This window comes from Anthonomus grandis, chromosome 9 (assembly GCF_022605725.1).
Source record: "Anthonomus grandis grandis chromosome 9, icAntGran1.3, whole genome shotgun sequence".
In the NCBI taxonomy this organism is placed as follows: Eukaryota; Metazoa; Arthropoda; class Insecta; order Coleoptera; family Curculionidae; genus Anthonomus; species Anthonomus grandis.
Genome location: NC_065554.1, coordinates 21,712,085 through 21,725,926, shown reverse-complemented (window position 1 = coordinate 21,725,926; position 13,842 = coordinate 21,712,085). Strand labels below are relative to the sequence as shown.

The 13,842-nt window shown below is 30.5% G+C and overlaps 1 protein-coding gene across 4 annotated transcripts in view; it reads left to right on the top strand.

Moving 5' to 3' along the window:
* LOC126740606 (protein PALS2) overlaps positions 1 to 13,842 on the top strand; it is a 65,839-nt gene that overhangs the window by 3,642 nt on the left and 48,355 nt on the right. The window contains exons 1-2 of one of the 4 annotated variants that reach the window (XM_050446702.1): positions 458 to 642; positions 8,758 to 8,879. In XM_050446702.1, the coding sequence (XP_050302659.1) occupies positions 489 to 642; positions 8,758 to 8,879 (276 nt within the window). In that variant the 5' untranslated portion in view covers positions 458 to 488. Of the gene's footprint in view, positions 1 to 457; positions 643 to 5,509; positions 5,747 to 8,757; positions 8,880 to 13,842 lie in introns of those variants that run through there. The other 3 variants (XM_050446700.1, XM_050446701.1, XM_050446703.1) reach the window with 3 other exon arrangements.

Here is a 13,842-nt window from a genome sequence, read left to right as displayed (position 1 = left end):
GGGCGAGTTCGATATGGGTCGCTCAGGATTATGTGCCTGCTAAGTTGTTAATAAAAAATTTGTTATTAGCAAAGAATTCGCTAATTAAAAAACAACAATGTAGGCTTACTTAACTCATTATTCTTCTGAAATTAATTGATTGCGGAGGTCATCAATTTGGCCGAACCCTTTGACCTACATGCAAAGGAAAATCATCGATTATTCCCCACACGTCCACGTTTTGCTACATATCATACATATTTTCCCAATAAAAAAAAAACACACGTCGCGACATCGCCGTAAAATGTCGTGACAAAAACGGCCGAAATTCATCTTCGTTTACAAAAATCCCTCCAATGGGATAAAAGTTCGTTCGTGTTTGTCCCTTGGCGATTCGTTTTCGCGACACGTTCTCGAGGAGTTTTATCGATAAAAGTTTCACTTTGGCCAAAAAAGTAAACCGTTCACGTTGCATATTATAGAAGATTTTAAAGTTAAGAAGTTGAAACATGGTGCGGGCGTGTCAGTGTCTCAGGAAGTACCGTCCGGAGATGTGGAGGACCGCAAGGAAAAAAGACGCCGCCCGGAAACTGGAAATGGAAAAACGACACGAGGAAATGGAAAAGTTGAATCGGGATCTTGGGTCGGATAATTCCGTGGTCGGTAAGTTTTTACTGTTCGTTTTAACACTGAAAATTTATTTGAAGTTTTTGAAATTAATTTAATGAAAAAGGCATTTTCGTTAAACTTTGAATATAATAGGTTCAAACACCCCTTTTATTAAACACAAACAACTTACACAATATATAACAAACACATTAAACAATATTTTTGAAGAAACTCTACCTTAGAAGATGAGCAGAAGAAGAAGGTATCCTGGTACCTGGTTAAATAAGAAGATTATTAATGTAATAAAAAAGAAAGAAAAGAATTACTTACTGCACAAACATTTTTTGTAAACTTTTAACAACATTAGAAAAATCTTAAATAATTTAATCCATCAAAATATAAATATTATATTCAATCAAATAAAAATTATGTTCAATCAACAGAATTTAACATATGTAGAGATAGCATCGAGTTAGGCGTTTTCTGACAATTCGGGTATTTTAAAAAAATTGTCGAACATAGCGCTCAACACCTTAAGAGATAGAGATTGTCAATGCATTTTCTAGTTGCCTTAAAAGTGTGTATATAGAATCAATTCCTGCACATACACCAGATCTTAAAATTGAGGAAGTCACCTGTGGGGAGTATCCTTTGTTGAAAAATTACCCGTATCACACCAATTTTTAGAAAGGGAAATAAATGTACTTTATGGTTTGCGTAATTTTTCTAAATTATCTATATTAGATTTTCTATTCTATATTCAATATTTTTTTATAAAAAAGTACACCACTGCATTTTTCTAAAATAAATTTAATTTTTTAAATCCTTGTTTAGTTTTAAGCTAATTTGTATTCTTGAGTTTTTTTTTATTTGTATATCTAATTTTTAATTTCATTTGCTACTATTTTTTAGATTTCTCTGTGTATGATATTCTATTATGACTCTACTATAACGTGTATGCTACACAGTGGCATATATGTGATATCGTGATCATTTTATCACATATTTGAAGGGTAGTGATTCCGCTTAAAGACTAGATATTTAAATCCCTTGTCAATTTTTTTAAATACCAACATTTTCTTTCATTTGTAAGCAGAATCGTATACTATATATACGTATATTCTTACCTATAATTTTCTTAATAAGCATTTTCCTTTCAGGCAATTATTTTCTGGAAAAAACCGTTTTTCATTAAACCTACCCTTACCCCCCCACCCACCCCATACAACTTACCAGTAAGAAATTGTTTTCAAAGTTTATTCTTTTCCAAAATAATACGCATGAATAACAGCTGGTTTAGTCGTTTATATCCAATCTAATAACACAGTTTGTTTATTTAAATTTATTTGTATGTATATTAATAAATATTTAATACAAAAACAGTGCTATTAGATTGGATATTATGAACGAAAAACAGCGATTTTTCAATGCAATTTCTTACTGGGCAAATGTTTAGGGTAGGTGGGGGGGGAGGTGATATTGGTTGTTCTGATGAAAAACAATGTTTCTGCAGAAAATATATATGCAATTTTTAATTTAATAACACTGTTTATTTAAATTTTATATAATTTTATATATAAATATTTAGTATAAAACAGCGTTATTAGATTGGATAATATGGACGAAAATCAGTGATTTTTCACAAGCATTTCATCAAATATTTGAGATGTAGTAATCGAGTTTAAAACTAGATATGTAAATCCCGTGTCAATTTTTTTAAATGCCGAAATTTTCTCACTTTTGTTAATAGAATAGTATATGATATACGTATATTCTACAGTTTAATAAATAAACTTTGACTATATGAAGCCTACACGGCAAAAACGATGAAGGTCACTTTTATTTCATTTGCCAGAAAACGAATTTTAAACTTTGAAGACTAAATTTGGAATCATATAATTCAAATTTTAAATCAAAATGTTTTTCAACGGGTTACCATTTATCATTGAAAACGATAAAATTATTCTTAGACTGTTATGTTTTTTCTATTTTCTTTATTTTCCATCATTTGATCGAAAGTACACAAAAAAAATGACAAAAACGTAGTAAGTCATTACGTAAGTCAAAAATAAATTTTTCGATTCAGGCCATTCGATTCTACTTTTTACGCGCAGTTTTTTGGTATTAATATTGTCTTTTACCGTAAAAATTGACTTTCATCATTTTTGCCGTGTAAACTTCATATACGATTGATAAATATACCAAAACCAAAAATTTACTAAAAAATCGTTGATTAAATACATATTTAGGTAAATTGGTCAAATGGTGAACATAACTATTTGTTTCTAGCCAACGTTTTAAATTAAATGTTTAATTTTTACGTCTTATTCTGCTTTTTAAGATGTAAAAATTAAAATTATAAAAAATGGATTCAGGAAATATTTATAAAACAAAAAAAAATTGAATGACTTATAAATAAATAAGGTATGCAATAGAAACAAGAATAATTAAAATATTTAAATGCAAGAACAATTAATTAAAAGCTGTAAAAAATTATATGGAAAAGTTTGGTTATAATAATCAAAAGGAGCTATTGGAAATTTTATGGAAGTATTTCGCTAGTACATATATCCAACGAATGTAATATTTTGAAGACAGTATTTTTTATTTATTTTATTAAATTTTAATATAAACAATTTTTATTGAGCACCTTGTTTATAAAGCATTTTTAATATAAAATATGGAAAATATAAAGGATGTATGGAAAATTTAAATATTTTGATTCTTTACGTAATTCAAAGATTATTTAAAACAAGATTTTCGAAAGTTTAATACATATAGTGTTTACATTTTAATATATAGATTGTTGTTAAAATTAAATTTATTAATTTTTTTTAAAAATAAACAAATCGCTCTCGGATTTTTAATTAAAATGCAAAAAATTGTATGAAATTAAAAAAAAAATATTTAAACAAACATTTGTAAAAATACAAATTTAAAAAAATTAGCTAAAAAAATAATCAAAAAATTAGGTATTCTGGATCAAAAGATTACAGTTGTTTATTAAAAATTTATTTATTTATTATTTAGCTTAAATAAAGGAAATTTTTCCCAAATGAAAAACAATAATTCTCGAATTTGAAATTGTAAAAAAGGAAATTTACAAAAATATATAAAGTTGAGTAAAGATAATAAATATGTTGCAGAAAATAGCATATCATTTATAAAATTTGAAAAAGCGAATAAAAAAAAATAAATTCAAATTATGAATATCTCGATTTGTCCCGGGAATTTTGATGAATATTTATGTATTTATTCAAGAAAAATATTTAAAAAAATTGAATTTAGTTTAAAAATATCAAAATTATTATTTTTTTATTCAACTTTTTTATTCAAACTAAATAAACAATTAAATTTTAAAATAAAACATGTTATTGAAATGCAATTCAAATATTAAGAACTATATTCATTTAGAGATATTTTAATTTTAAATAGATATATTGTAAATTAATGTAATTTTTTAGAAATTTTGACAATGTTTTAAACATAAATATGAACAAATTTAGATTTCAAAAAAAAATTGAATCATTTCTTTTAAACGAGGCGGAATGTTTAATATTAAAAGCAATTTGAAGGACTCTACTGTGAACAAGAAAACGCCTCGAGCATACTTTCTATTTTCTCTAAATTTTATGAAAATATACTTAACAACCAAATTAAGGAGTACTTTAAAGCAATTTACTCAAAATCATTTTAGTGTTAACAATGGTGGATCTACGACTGTTGCTACAAGTGCACTAACTAGCAACTCTTATTCTGGGGGATTTTCAACGTAATTCAGATACTTTTGCTTATTTTTTGATCTGACAAAGGCATTTGACAGTGTCATCCATCATATTCTTTAAGAAAAACTAAAATTCTATTATTTTCATCCATATGGTATTAACCTCATTCAGTCCTACTTAAGCGATGGGTCACAATATGTATCAGAAATCAACAGCCTGGTAGCAACTTCTTGCTGTCCCGCAGGATTCTGTTCCCACCCTGTTTCTCATCAAGGATTTAGTGAATGCAGTATATTGTGCGGAATGAATTTTGTTTGCTGATGATACTACGATCTATTTCACTTATTAGAGGGAAATGAATATTGATGGGATAGTGTCAGACACTTGTGAGAGGTTGGAGCCTTGGTTTGTGGCTAACAAGTTTTAGTCTTCTATCAATTAATTTTACCCTAGCACATAGGGCTGGTGTTATTGATGAAGTTCCTCCTAAATACCTTCTCGCTTACTTTGATCTAGGTATGACTTGGGGATAATTTGTGTAAAGGCTGTCCAGGGTCATATCTGTCATAAGGAACCATTGAGGATCTGTGTCTGCAAAGACCTTGTTGGCAGTAATTGGTAATAGACTGATATGATTTATATATCCCCGAAATGCTGTATTCTACAGACTAATCATAAAAGTGAATTTTTAATTTTTTCCGTCTTTATTTGGTTAAAATTATGAAATTAATCCTGGAAAAATTTACATAAAAATTACTTATGTAGATCTGTTGCAAAATTAATCATTTCAATTATGTGAGCTAAAATTGGCTTATTAAAGTCTGCCTTAATGCTATTAGTTATGCTGTACAAATTTAAATAAAAATCCATAAAATACATACGGAAGGTCAATGAGAAATCCCTATTTGCATAATCACATTCAATCAGGCAAAAATCCACGTCATTATCCAAATATACGACCAATCACCCGTCCATCAAATAAACCCCCAAAAGACTTGTTATATCCCCCCATACAATTCTCCCCAATACAATCATTGACGTCATCACACCCCCGATTACACCCCCGCAACACTCTTCTTGATAACGACGAATCAAACCGCCCCTGTACAACATCACCGCGTCTCTTTCTATTATAGAAGCAAACGGTTCCTTCCTCTCATTTCGGTCCATGTCCATGCTACGCTAGAAAGGCGTGTAGCACTTTCGTATCGGCGGTTATTCGCGTCAGTCGCGGTTAAAAAATGACGTTAAACCGGTCGAATAACCGACATCGCGTGTTAAAATTCAGGTAAAACGGTTTAAAAAAAAAAAAAAGAGAAGAAAAATGGTGCGATTTGGGAAGAACGGGGAGTCCCAGGAGAGGCGGCAGCTCCTGCTGAGCCTTAAGGAGATGAGTGTCAGTCAGAATGGGAAGAATCACTGTAACGAGAATGGTGAGTCTCCGTTATATGTTAATGGGAGTATTTATGTTTTTTTTTTGTGTGTTTTAGTTGATTTGCCTTTTTTAACGGTTAAGAAATATTGTTGTAGATATGTAAATATTTTTATTCAGTGATTTTTAAACAATTTAGGGAGTTTAAAGGAACATGAATACTATCCAGGGTGTCATACATAAATTATTTTTTTGTTAAAATAGTTTTTATACAATTTTTTTAATTCATAAAACTTAATTTATGATAACGAAATCTTACAAAAAACCAAATTTAATTTTCAGTACAACACATGATTTTTGTTTCAATTTTGACCTGTTTTTATCTTAAAGCCCTTTTTCTAATTTTATTAATTGATTTATTGCTTACAATTACGTTAACTTTTTACATCTTTTATTAACTTTAATTCTACTATTTAGTTCATAGGATTTACATTATTAAGTAATTTTTTAGTTTTAAAAATGTTTAATTTTTTATGTCGTTAAGCACTTAATTGAAAATTTTCATGCTTTTTGTAAATTATTGGAATTAAAAACTTAAAACACATTACAAAATTACTTACTCTTATACTTATTACAAAATTATATTAAGACCTACAAAATTGATTAAAATTTTAATTAAATTGTTTTTTGATTTTATAAACCTTTAATTTTTTTTTATATTTTAATTATATAGGTATATTGTATTACATTAATATTCTTACATTAATATTAAATTTTTTCTCGACCTTAACAGCTGCATTTTTTGTTAATATTTGTTGCATATCTTTTTAATGTTGTTTAATTTTGGCAACAAATATAATAATAAACTAACAATTTTGAAAATAAAAAAGGAATGTTGGTTAGAATTTTACAAAAAAAAACGAACTAAATGAAAGATATTTACTTATTTATTTATGTTTTTTTATTACTATAATTTAATGATGTGTTTTTATTTTTTCATTTTTTTTACCTTTCTGAATGCATAATCAGGACTAAAATAAAAGTTTTAGTCAAATTAAAAAATAAGTTCAAAAATACGTTAAAGATAAAAAAACATTTTGTACAAACAATTTAGTAATTTGATTATTTTTGTTTTTTATTTATTTTCCAATTTTCAAGTTTCAAAAGGATTTTCATATTCAGTTAAAAAGCTGCCTTTAATAAGAGACAAATATAATTTTAAATATTAAACAATTTCAAAATAAAAATTAAAAATTCGGTTAAATTCTCTTTTAAGTTTTTTTCCTATTTTTGAAATTTTTGTCGTTTTTTATATTTAAGTTTTTTTTTACGAATGCCTAATTTCTTCATCAGTCAATTTTGGAGTGATTTCCCCACCATGTTGTTGCAAGTAATACTGAGAAGTTAACGCTGCCCTCGTTTCAAAAAACTCATCATTGAAATATCTACTAAAATAACCCCATATGGACTCAAAACTGGCTCAGGTTCATGGTTATCAAATATAGTAGGGATTTATTTGCCTTCAAATGGCTGCTTTACCCATGTTGGAGCAGAAGACTTTTTTGGCTGGTACTAGGTCTAGGCGTCCTCGTCACTGCTGCTGCTGCTGTCGCTGCTGCTTTCGGACTCTTCATCTTCCGATAAAACGCGTTCGGGTGGAGCAAAAAATTCATCATCATTATCGCTTTCCACCTCGAAATCAGACTCAAGGTCATCAAGTTCTTACACGTCATCTGGATTGGCTGCGAGCCTCTCCAAGTTCAATAATCTCTTGGATCCTAGAAAAAACATAACTATTAAAAAACGGTACCGATTTTTTTTTGTATTGATTGGCTCCCAGCCGTTACAATTGTGATACAGCGACATAGTACGCACTTCTAAAAATGGCCGCAAAATATTTTGAAATATTTTTGAGCTTATTAGGGAAAACAATGCATTTCTTAAATAATTTGACATTAAAAACACGGTTTAAATTAATTTTAGTTAAAACTTATCGTTATTCGCCATCACAAGTCACAAGAATTCGAAAAAACAAAAAAAAACAGTAATTCATGCTCCTCTGCAAGTCAAAATGGCTACTAAATCCAGCCCTAAATCCATAAAGAGGTGTCTTGCACAATCGTGTCGTATCGTTTTGGACAGTTAAAATATAATTTTGATGTTTATATCCCATGTTAATAAGACTCACACAATTGTGACATGCTGGAGCGTAAGGGATATACACATAATTAAATATTATTAGGATCAAAAAACAGAATAGACAAGTAAGAAATTAGGAATGAATAAAATACATTGCTATATTTTAAAATATAATCAAGAAGAAACATAAGAACTAAATTAATTTTAAACGTTAAAAAACCAAAAAGAGAAGGGTTAACATTTTACTCTTCCTTTTTTAGTCCTCCAATTTTTTTCATTTTCTAATATTCTAAATAAGGAATACGTTTTTTAATGTAACGATTCTAGTTCTATAAAAAGGAATTTTTGTCTGTTGGCAATTTGCAAGAATAAAAAAACTTATTTTTCTTAAGCTACTTACTTAAATCATGAAATTTGAATTTACGTAATTTGACTAGATAATAGAGAGAATATCTTAATAATATCAAAATAGGATTTGCAGTATCACATCATCCTTAAAACTGCTTGCACAACCCAGTTTTCTTTCTACACATTAAAAAAATACGTAAATTATAAAAAAATCATTTCAAAAACAGGTGTATTCTCTCATTGACAGTGTACTCACTACTCAATCCAACACAACGATATCATATTATCCCCCGATGACATATCGTTTACAAACGGCGTAACTAAAAAAAGAACTATATTTTTAGAGCCCATATTTTTTTACATTATTCCCTATTACGCCACTAAAAGCGTCTATATACAAACACCTACATACATATACACACACTTTCGACTACTCCACATTGTTTGACAATATTTTCACTTTTGAAAATGTTTATTACTTAATGCAAGCCCGACTAGTTAATGTAAACATTTACTTAAGTCGATAATAGTTTTGCCTTTGAAATAATATTAAGGAAACTGAAATGAACGTGGTTTATTTTGCAGGAGCATTCCGACACGTCGAAACGAACAATGACAGTTTAGAAGATAAGAATGGAATTAATGAGACTGAACTGATATTCCTAAAAGGTCTGATGGACAGTCCTGTGCTCAAACGTACGGTGCCGGTAAGAATTTTTTTCTATTATATTTGAAATGCACTTCACTTAAGTATATTTTTATATCGTTATAAATTATTCAAAAAATCCATGCTGATTGGCATTTAATATAAAAGTAATCTCAAGAAAGAACATTCAACTCAAAAGATATTGGAAAGCTTCCCTCATTCCTCTAGGGAACAAAGAACATCTTATTAGAGAATTCTTCTCAATATGGGAGATTAAATCAATGGAATAAGGGAAAAGCATAAGGATGGAGAAAATGGGGGTCATAATCTAAATTTATTTATTTATTCATAACCGCTACAGGCCATTTTATAATATACACAGTTATTAGATCAATATCTAATATAATTTAGTAATAACATAATGAACCAGCGTGTTTCTCGTTCCATCATTATAAATATCTCCATATTCTGTATTAATTTATATTCCTATGAATCCACAAAAGATTTTCCAATATATTATATACTGATAGTAGAGTTAGTATACTGATCTACAGTCCTCCCTGCAGCCCAACCTGCAATCAATTCATGTTGAACAATCCTGCAACTCCACCGTGCAAATTATTTATCTTTTGCTCCACTAGAGATACTTCGGTAGCAAAAAAGTGAATTTACAATTATTTATTACGATAATCTCGTTGGATTCAGAACGACGAAACTAAGACAAAACCGTTGGAATTTTCCCGATAGCGCCCATAGAAGACGAGATATCAGCCTTCAAAGTTTGGGTTTTTTCATTTTTCTGGTATACTTAACATTTGGATTTTTTCAGAATTTATTTTTTTTCGAATTCGAACTAACTATACCAGCGAATTGTTCTTATCAAGTAGACCACGAAAATGCCGGGTTATAACAAGATTCGATCAGAAATAAGGGAATGAGAGCACTTTGAAAATTCGGAAATTGTCACTTTTTGACCTCGTTTTTGAGGCCAAAAATGGGCATCAAAAATGCCATATCTCGGCTATCGTAAAAGCTACGACCTGGCGGATAGTCTCGTTGGATTCAGAACGACGAAACTAAGACAAACCCGTTGGAATTTTCCCGATAGCTCCCATAGAAGCCGAGATATCGGCCTTCAAAGTTTGGGTTTTTTCATTTTTCGGGTATAGCCCCCCGTTTGGATTTTTTTCAGAAAAATTTTTTTTTTTTCGAATTCGAATTAACTATACCAGCGGATTGTTCTTATCAAGTAGATCACGAAAATGTCGGGTTATAACAGGATTCGATCAGAAATAAGGGAATGAGAGCACTTTGAAAATTCGGAAATTGCCACTTTTTGACCTCGTTTTTGAGGCCAAAAATGGGCATCAAAAATGCCATATCTCGGCTATCGTAAAAGCTACGACCTGGCGGATAGTCTCGTTGGATTCAGAACGACGAAACTAAGACAAACCCGTTGGAATTTTCCCGATAGCTCCCATAGAAGCCGAGATATCGGCCTTCAAAAATTGGGTTTTTTCATTTTTCGGGTATAGCCCCCCGTTTGGATTTTTTTCAGATTTTTTTTTTTTTCGAATTCGAACTAACTATACCAGCGGATTGTTCTCATCAAGTAGTTCACGAAAAAACCGGGTTATAACTGGATTCGATCAGAAATAAGGAAATGAGAGCACTTTGAAAATTCGGAAATTGTCACTTTTTGACCTCGTTTTTGAGGCCAAAAATGGGCATCAAAAATGCCATATCTCGGCTATCGTAAAAGCTACGACCTGACGGATAGTCTCGTTGGATTCATAACGACGAAACTAAGACAAACCCGTTGGAATTTTCCCGATAGCTCCCATAGAAGCCGAGATATCGGCCTTCAAAGTTTTGGTTTTTTCATTTTTCGGGTATACCCCCCCGTTTGGATTTTTTTCAGAATTTTTTTTTTTCGAATTCGAACTAACTATACCAGCGGATTGTTCTCATCAAGTAGATCACGAAAATACCGGGTTATAACAGGATTCGATCAGAAATAAGGGAATGAGAGCACTTCGAAAATTCGGAAATTGTCACTTTTTGACATCGATTTTGAGGCCAAAAATCTAAATTTCTCTTCTCTTTTCGTCTTTTCAATAACTAGTCAAATCATTTTATGGTGTTATTTTCTGGTTTTAAATTTGACCATAATCTGTCATCTAAATGACTGCGATTTAGAAATCTTCAATTTGTATGATTTCTCAATTGTGTGGTCATGAAATACACCAAGCTTCCAAAACATTAATTAATGACTGATAGAATGAAAAGCCGTCGTCAAAGTAAATCATGTTAAGGTATACCTGAGATCTCGATAAACCTGTCTCAAAAGAATTTGAATCACAGTAAAATCTTTCAACCAATCAAACCCTGACCTACAATATTTTTTTACTTTTTATGATTGACCTTAAAGGCCTCAAAGGCCTTCTCCATGCTGTCACTAATATAATCTTTCATAGAGAAGTCAAGCTAATTTATTAATCATCCAATATTGTTGGAATATCTGACTGTGTGTCTATTGTGATCAGAAAGTTGACTAATGGCTTTAGAAAACAGTTTGTCCAGACATTTAGAAATTCACTAAAATTCAATAACTTCCTAAATGACAATTAAAATGGAATGGCATTATTGACATTTCCTAAGAAAGGCGCTCAGTGCCAGAAAAGAGAGGATTTGGCAAAAAATAATGTTAGTAAAGGAAAAGTGGTTGTCAATGTCGTCTACATCATTTTGACAATATAGTATGAGGAAAAAACAAGCAATCAGTTTGACTCATGCAAGAGAATACTCTGGTTATTCTTCTGATTCTTTACAAAATCCCAAAACCTTCTTGATACTTAATTTTTGGAGTTGATAATTACTTCATCCTTTAAAATATTGACTTAGAAATAAGTGAAATAAAAATTAAAACTAATTCTCATTATTAAGCATTCCCTCCACAGGAGGGAGAGTTGATCAGTATTTTTCGGTAAATTCTTTTACCGAACAACAACTAAGTTAGTTTAAGAACAACATTTTCTCATGGTGCTGTTGAAGGTTGACTTAAAATTTGTCTGAGAAGCAGATACAAATGTTGATTTTTCCATTGAATTATCGAAAGTATATATATGTGTATATAGAACATTTGATTCAGATTAGAGCCAACATTGACATTGAAAACTTTCTCTTTTCTTGTCTTTAATAACTAGTCAAACCAATTTATGGTGTTATTTTCTGGTTTTAAATTTGACCATATCGTCGAAATGACTTTGACTTAGGAATACTTTCTATGATGTCTCAATTGTCTGCTTCCGAAAAGAAAGGCTTTCCAAACTTTCAGGAGGTGAAGTTTATTCAAAAATCTAAGAACTCTAACTATCTTAGTGTACAATTCGAGGAACAGAAATTAGCATTGTCCTTGCACTCACGAAAAATCCTAATAAAACGCACATTGTGACTTGTGTTCCAATTAAAAACTGTTTATTTATTTGTCTTTAAAACTTACACAGAAAGAGCATGAGAAACCCTCTATTTAGGAAAACAGTTATTTAAATAAATATATATCCATTTTTATCCCAAATTAGTTCAATATAAAATTTCCCAGATGTTGCAGAATGTCAAGAACGCCCGTCATCCGCAACACGAAATTAAAATTTGCAAAGCACCGTAACACAATTTTCAATTAACATTCCACTTGACCGCCCCGTGCGATTTTCTGAAACGATTGGAAGCATTAAAAGTGGTAATCCGAAATGAATAGGAGCCTTGTCATCGAAATGAACCGAGAGGTACTTGGCCTTATTAGTTTATGAAATGGTGTAGTACAGGCTTGATTCTTAAATGAGAACTAAAGAGTACAAGGAGGGATAACCTTATTCTAGAATTAATGATGCCTTTAGTTTTTCGCGGTATAAAGTAGATATTATTTTTTTAAATGAAAATAGTGAATTCTATCATTCTATTTATAAATATTTTGAAATAAGAATCTTAACTTCAATAGGAGAAAATGGTCAAAGCCAAAAACTCGAGTGCTTCAGATGAAGTACCCTGCAGCGGTTGTCAAGAACTCGTAACACCTTTAACTTTTCTAATTATTCTTTTTTTTTGATAAACACTATTTTTCCATAGAAATTTAGGCTACGAAAATAATTCCAATCCACAAAAAAGATGATGTCCCCAAAATTGAGAATTATAGACCAACATCTCTATTATTGGTATTCTCTAAAATATGTCAAAAGGTTTGTAAAAAGTTCTTAAAATTTCTTGACTCATTTATACTCCTAAGCTGCAGGCAAAATGGCTTTCTAGTTGATCGCTCCACATGATGCCATAATTGAATATATTTGAAAGTTCTTGAAGGTCTTAATAGCAAGTTGAAGATGGCCGAAATATTTTTTTGATATTGCAAAGGCCTTCGACACGATTAACTTCACATTATTGCTTGACAAGCTTCAATGAATTGACGTAAGGGGTACAAGTGTCTTCTGTCTGGATGCTGAAGACTTGGGGGAGTTGAGTGAAAGGGCTTAACAGTATGGAATTACATACAGTGAATTCTGAGATTATGATCGATGATAAAATCGGTTATGATTTATGATAAAACGGACTGTGCTTAAATGAAGGGAAGACAAACATGTTTTTTCACTCCTATAAGGATAAACCAGGACAGCAGCTAGCAAACGGAAGTAGTAGTAACTTTTCTTCGACTCAAAACTGTCCAGCATCTATTATGGGGTCATATGGATTATATCTGTAAAAAATTGCAATTGAGAAATTGTATTGATGGAAACTCCCTAAGAGTATACTAATATGCATCTGTTACCCTATGGTTTGCTTGCATGGGATAACTCAATGTATAATCTGCAATTTACAGCTTCTTGTAGTCCAGTATTTCGGACTAAAGGTATTCTAACATGCATATTTTCATCAATGTTGTGACACAGACAAATCAATCCTAAAATGCTTATCAATTATATATGGTACCTGTACATCTTACTCAAATATAGTAAGGTAATTACGATCTTCAT